The sequence below is a fragment of the Macrotis lagotis genome, chromosome 1 (genome assembly GCF_037893015.1).
Source record: "Macrotis lagotis isolate mMagLag1 chromosome 1, bilby.v1.9.chrom.fasta, whole genome shotgun sequence".
Classification (NCBI taxonomy): Eukaryota; Metazoa; Chordata; class Mammalia; order Peramelemorphia; family Peramelidae; genus Macrotis; species Macrotis lagotis.
Window position 1 is genome coordinate 916,808,860 of NC_133658.1, and position 6,251 is coordinate 916,815,110.

Sequence of the window (6,251 nt, forward strand, 5' to 3'; positions counted from 1 at the left end):
CACCAGGTTAAAAATCTGAGTAACCTAGAACAAAGACCATCTTAGAGCTCTCTGAGTTGATTCCCACCTATTGCACCAAGGGAGCAACTGAGGCAGAGGTGGGGACACAGATCAGATCAAGGATCATAGTGATGTGGGACTGATCTTTGTCTTCACTGGGTTCCTTGATGCTCTGGTACCTGAATTCTAATGAGAGCCACACATCAGTCCCTTGGGTACTTCCCTTATTGTAATGAGAAAGGAAGAAGGAGAAAAGAGGAAGAGGCGGTATTAGAAGATTTAAGCCTGGGCTTGTTTGGTCCCCAAGCTGGGCTACCAGTCATCAGTTCACGCCCTGGGACCACCATGTCCCCTTTGCTCCTTGCCCTGCTGGGCCTCGGTGAGTGCTGGGAGGGGAGAATTCCGGGGTGGGAACCTGTCCTTTCCTTCTCTCCCCCATTTTACAATGGAGGCAAAAAGCCCAGAGTGAGGAAGTGACTCCCCTGAGGCCACCCAGAGCTAGAATTCCAATAGAGGGACCCTGAAGTCCAGCCAGCAGCCCTCAAAGTCCTGTCAACTCAGTTTACACCCTGCTCCTCCCCACACCCCTCATCTCTCACCCAGAGGTTTTGTAAGGAAACTGGAGATTCTGGGCAGAGCTAATGGGGTCCTCTCTGGCAGGATTTTGTCTGAGTCAGAGGATCAAGGCACAGAATGGTGAGTTCTCCCCTCCTCCCAACCAGCCTCCCACCATTCTCTCTGTCTGCCTCTCTTTCTTTTTATCTCACTCCCACCCATCAGTCTCTTGTTTCAGTATTTTCAACACCCCCTGGGACATTCACCTCCCCAAGGGAGGATAGACCTACTACTGACTCTTGGGGGTGGTGGTGGTAGAGGGGACCTAGGGTCAGGAGGCAAGGGCAACACCAAAACCCTCTGAATCTCCAGACTCTTTCTTCCAGATAATCTCCCCAAGACCTTCATCTGGGCAGAGCCAGATCATCTGATGCCTGAGGGGGAACTTGTGACCATCTGGTGTCAGAGCCCTTTGGAGGCTTCAAGTTACAAACTGGAACAAGAAGGAACCACTTGGTCTGTGTCATCCTATGTTGAAGGGAATAAGACTTCATTCTTTCTGGGGAAAATGAGAGCAGAAGCTGCTGGTGTTTACCACTGTCAATACTGCACCTCATCTGGCTGTTCAGAGTCCAGTGACTCTCTGATGCTGATTATGATAGGTGAGGCAGAGAGCCTTCCCCATCAACCAGGGCTCAGTCCCCACTAAAGCATTCCCTCCCGTTTGTCCCCTTCTGTCCAGGCACACCCCACTCATCTAGGGCCACAGTAGAGAGGAGATTCTTAACTCAGAACTTATTATGGATAGAGGGGACTTTCCTAGGCTTCAGGCTATCATTCCAGAGCTGGAGGTGGTGGTGGTGGCACATCCCTGTGAGCTCTGACCTACACACAGTGCAGGGTTGTTCCCCATAGCACCAAGGTCTCCTTGTCCATCAGGTTGGTATGAGAAACCTGTCCTCTCCGCCAGACCCAGAACTGTGGTGGTCCCAGGGGAGACTGTCACTCTCCACTGTCAGTCTCTCTTTGACCTGGATGGCTTCATGTTGTCTAAGAACCAAGGAGGCAATGTGACCTCTCGTTATGAATGGCACACTCTGCCCTCCTTCACCATCACAGCTGTGACAGCCGCTCATGGGGGAACTTACCGATGTCACGTTTTTCAGAGTGCCTACCCTTATGTATGGTCAGCTCCCAGTAACCCTCTGGTTCTGAGGGTCACAGGTGAGACATCCCCAACCCAGCCCCTTTCTCTTTCTTCTAATGCCCCAGATTGGGAGCTCTGTGCCCAGCCCCAGGGAGCTGGGGGATGTTGACTCCCTGGGGAATCCTGGGCAGGAGAAAGGAGGAGGAGAAGAGAAGGCAGAATCTAACAGTCTTGGAGTGCGTGGGGGACACATCTCCTCTCCTGCTCTCACTCTTGCTTATCCAGGAGAAGACAAGGTGACTAATGGGACCAGGAAAGGAGGCAGCCACAGGAAGATTCAGGAGGGGCACACTGGTCTGGGAGGGGGAGAGCAGGGCAAGTTAGGCTGCCTACCCTCTCATTCCATTCACAGATACTCCTGAAGATCACAGCCTCCCAGATCCCAAGGAACCAGACCCCACAAATAGTGAGTAATCACAGTCCAAAGTGGAAGCCTGAGAGTTGGGGGAGTCCCAGTCATCCTCAGTGCCCTTCCCTGTCCCAGGTACCCCATGGCCAACAGGAGCCCAAAGGGGCAGGAAGGAGAGAAGAGAGCTCCAGTCCTCTACAAGTTAGGGAGAAGGAACTTGAGCAGGAGGTTGAAGCAGCATTGAACAGAGCAGTGAAGACTTAGCTCCTGATTTCATTTGTCTAGAGAACTCCCCTATGAGGAAATGCCCTCTACAATTTCTAGTCTATGGATAGTTTTCAGAAGCATTGAGTGCATTAAGTGACTTGCTCAGGGTCACCTAGACAGAAAGAGTTGAGGCAGAACTTGAACCCAGATCTGGTTATCAGGCCAGTTCTCCACCCAACATTTCACAAGACATCTCAGAAATGTAGGATATATACTTATTAAAAAAGGGGGCAATGGGAAAGGAGGAGGACTATTAACTGGGACAATAGGGTGTTAGTCATCATAAGAAGTTGGTCCTTGGACCACCTCTAGGAAATGAGAGACTATGAGGTAGAGAGAGAGAAGGACATTCTAGACTTTGGGGTCAGTCTTTACAACATACCTGGGGGGAAGATGAAGGGTCCTATGAGAGAAACAGCAATTTGACCAGATTATGGGAGGGGGGCAAAGTGACTATAAAGAGTTTTAAATGCTAACCAGAAGAATTTAAATTTGATTCCAAAGATAATAGAAATCCCAAAGAAAAATGAATAAGGGAGGAGAATCTATACTTCAGGGGGAAAAAAATCACTTTAGCCATCTAGAAGGGTGGATTGGAAAGGCTGGGCACAGCTCACACCTGAGGCTCCCTCTGGACCCTCCAGAACCCTCTGGGCTCCCCTCCCCCTGCCCACTCCTCATCCTGGGGGGTCTTCTCTATAAATCCGTAATCTGGAAACACCCAGTTTGGTGAGTGACTAGAGGATTACCAACAGGGAGAGAGGCAGGGGCTGGATGTCCAGTCAGGGTCTGCCCACCCCACCCAGTGTCCCCTCATTGCCCACCATTCCTCCTGTAACTCCTTGTTATTCTCCTTTTCCCACTCTGGATCTTTGCCTAGGCTATGCCCTTCGCATGGGATGCTCTCCCTTCTCACCTTCTTGTCTGACAATGCAAAGACCCCTCCCAGGCTGAGTTTAGGAGCCTCCCCTTAGAGAATTCCTTCCTGTCCCCATCCCAATTGTTAGTAACCCCCCCCCCCCCAGAAGGGGACCCTAGAGATTTATTTGTGTCCTTGAGGACAGAGCATTCCAGTAGAATGTAAACCCCTGGAGGGCAGGAACTGCTCTGTTTGGCATATTATCCTCAGGATGTGAACCAACCCAGGACCTGGGTCAGGGGCCTTAATAAAGGTCTATAGACCTGAATTACTACATAAGACTGGGAGCTCCTAAGGACAGGCTGTGTTTCCTCCCCCACATGATGAGTTACTATTTCAAATCTTCACACATTTCCTCCATCTCCCACCTCCAGACCTTTGTCCCAGCTGTACCTCCTTCCTGCTCCCCTTAAATTCTGGTTTCCCTTCATAGCTCTGCTCAGTCTCCCCTTCTGGGAGGAGATTGTCCTTTCCCTCTTCCCCTCCTCCCAGGATCTCATCTTAGAGACTCTCTTACCCTTGCTTTTGCTGTCCCTTGTTCAATCCTGCTCTTCCCCAGATCTTCTCCACTGAGGATGTGAGCTCCCTGAGGGCAAGGGCCGTTCTTCAGTATGACTGGTCAATGCTTGTTGATGCCAATATTAACAGGAACCGTCACATATAAAGTCCTTAAATGCTTCACAATTAGAATCTCACTGGTTCCTCACAATAGCTTTGGGAATCTCCTAATGTTATTTACTCCATTTTCCAGATGGGGAAAGTGAGGCAGGGAGAGTGGAAGAGACTTACCAAGGTCTCACAGAGAGCAAGTGTCTAAGGTGGGACTGAGCTCTGCTCTTCCTCACCACAATCTCCATACTCTTTCCACTCCTCCAAGCTGCTGCCAAAATGGCAGGAGATGGAGAGTGAGGAGGAGGAGAGGAAGTGAGGGTAATATGTAGGTTCCAGAAAAGGGGTCTGTGGCTGACTCAGAGCCCTGGAGAGGAAGCACTGAGGGGAGGAGGAGATTGGTGGAGGCTGCCTCAGCCCCTCCCTCAGGCTTCTCTCCCTTGGTCCCCCATATTCTGACTCCTATCCAGGGAATGACCAGAACCTCCTGGCCCAGAACCAGGAGCAGAGCTGAACCTGAGGAGCCTGGGAGGGGAACAGAGGTGGGCCTCCACTGATGGGGTTTGAGATCAGAGAGGTCTTGTCCCCCTCCCAGTCACAGTCTTTCCCCTCCCAGATCCTGCTCCCCAGGATTACACCATGGGCAACCTCATCCGCCTCAGCCTGGCTGGGCTGGTTCTCATCATCCTGGGGGTCCTACTGGCTGAAGCCTGGAAGAGCAGGAGGGGACCCTGAGAAGGAGCTTCATTATCCCCTGAAGATGTGAAGACAGTGCTGGGGTTCATTGACTGTGTGCACCCCAAAGACTCATTGAAGGCCCAGCTCCATATAGAAGCATCCCTGACTTCTCTGCAGCTCTGGTCCAAGCTAATAATGCCCAGACTTTTCCCCCAGACCTTTTCCTCTTCCCCACTCCCACACAACCCTTACCCCCTAAGTGGGAATATAACTGGGTGAAGCCCCTCTTGGTTCCAATGAGTCTTCCTTTTTCCCAAAGCCACATTAGCAGGAGTTGCAAAGTTTCCACTTCCCTAAGGTCAGGGGGTAACAAAGATCATACAGCACTGAGCTGATTGACCCATCTATGGAAGGATCCAAAATCATCTCTCTGGTTGGAAAACAAATGATCTCTCTTTGATAGGGTGAAACTGACTCTGAATAATTATAGAAATAGGGCTTGTAAATGCTTTGCACTGATTGGCTAGATGCTCCTAGAAAGATTGTGAACCCAGTGATCTAGGCTGAGACTGTGTTAGAGACTAGGATAAAAGGGGCATATTTGCCTTGGCACTTTGTACTCTTCCTAGAGTTGTATCTCATGATGGGGAGGCTGTGTCCTCTTCTTGAGAAAGGAAAATAAATTCCTTTGTGTTCTCTGGTTGGGGTCTTCTGATTTTTCTGTTGATGGAGAACCAAAGCTGTAAAACTGTCCTGATCCCACCCACAGCCCTCCCCTCCCCTATACACACAAAACCTCTCAACTCCAGACCCTTCCCACACTCCCAAGATGTTCACTGATATTATCCTCCATCAGAAGTCTTTAATGTGTTTGTCTACATATGTTTTCAGTGCCTGTATCTATGGTTGTGTATGTGTGTGAATGGTTGTGCGCATGTCCATGTTTCTACTTGTGCTGTGTAGGTCTGTGTATGAGTTCATGGGTAGGTTGGCACCAATTGTCCTGACTCTCCCCACATGCCTTTGTCCCTCATGGTTCTGGAAGCCTTGAAGCCTCCCCCCCATCCCCCTCTTGGGTCCCACTGCTTGATTCTCCCCATCCTCTCTGAAATTAGATTCCACACATCTCAAGATAACCTTCTTCTGAGATGGCAGGACCTTCAAACACTCTCTGCTACTAGACTATTCTCATTTCTGGTCCTTGAAGTTGTAGACCCTGTTTCCTAATCTGCACAAGAAGACATTTGTTCCTAGGGTTTCTGAGTTGTTCATGGTGAAATGGGCATCTAGTGGAAAGGGAGTCAAGCTTTGGATAGATAACTTGGGGATCTCCTTCCCCATTGAGGTAGAGAGTTCAGAAGAACTTGAATCAAAATTTATTTCCTCTAGGCTAATAATATTTAACAGAGCATATAGACGCAATTCTGGCCCAGGTGCCCATCTCTCTCTCTCTAGAGTTTAGAGAAGTCTCTGTTCCCAACCTTCTTATTTTCCTGATAGGAATCAAAGTTTCCCTTGGAATAGTGAGGTGGGAGGGAGAAAATAATTAAGAGGTTTATTTTTACCTCCCTATGAGCCATATCTAGACAGATTTCTAAGGACATGAAGAATTTTATGGAGGCAAAAAACAAATGGTTTATTCCTATCATTCCAGAGGTCAATGTGAG

The 6,251-nt window shown here is 49.5% G+C and overlaps 1 protein-coding gene across 4 annotated transcripts; it reads left to right on the top strand.

Annotated features, from left to right (window-relative positions):
- Window positions 1-279: 279 nt before the first annotated feature.
- LOC141509976 (leukocyte immunoglobulin-like receptor subfamily A member 5) lies at window positions 280-5,278 on the top strand. Of its 4 annotated transcripts, none has more exons than XM_074219902.1 (6): window positions 280-379; window positions 604-696; window positions 942-1,217; window positions 1,495-1,779; window positions 2,115-2,168; window positions 4,523-5,278. In XM_074219902.1, exons 2-6 carry the CDS (start codon window positions 642-644, stop codon window positions 4,639-4,641), a joined length of 789 nt encoding a protein of 262 aa, XP_074076003.1. In that variant the 5' UTR covers window positions 280-379; window positions 604-641; the 3' UTR covers window positions 4,642-5,278. The 4 variants fall into 4 exon arrangements, with proteins under 4 accessions (XP_074076003.1, XP_074076002.1, XP_074076006.1 ...); XM_074219901.1 differs by having other exon boundaries at window positions 661-696; XM_074219905.1 differs by having other exon boundaries at window positions 661-696; window positions 1,675-1,779.
- The last annotated feature ends 973 nt before the right edge of the window (window positions 5,279-6,251 follow it).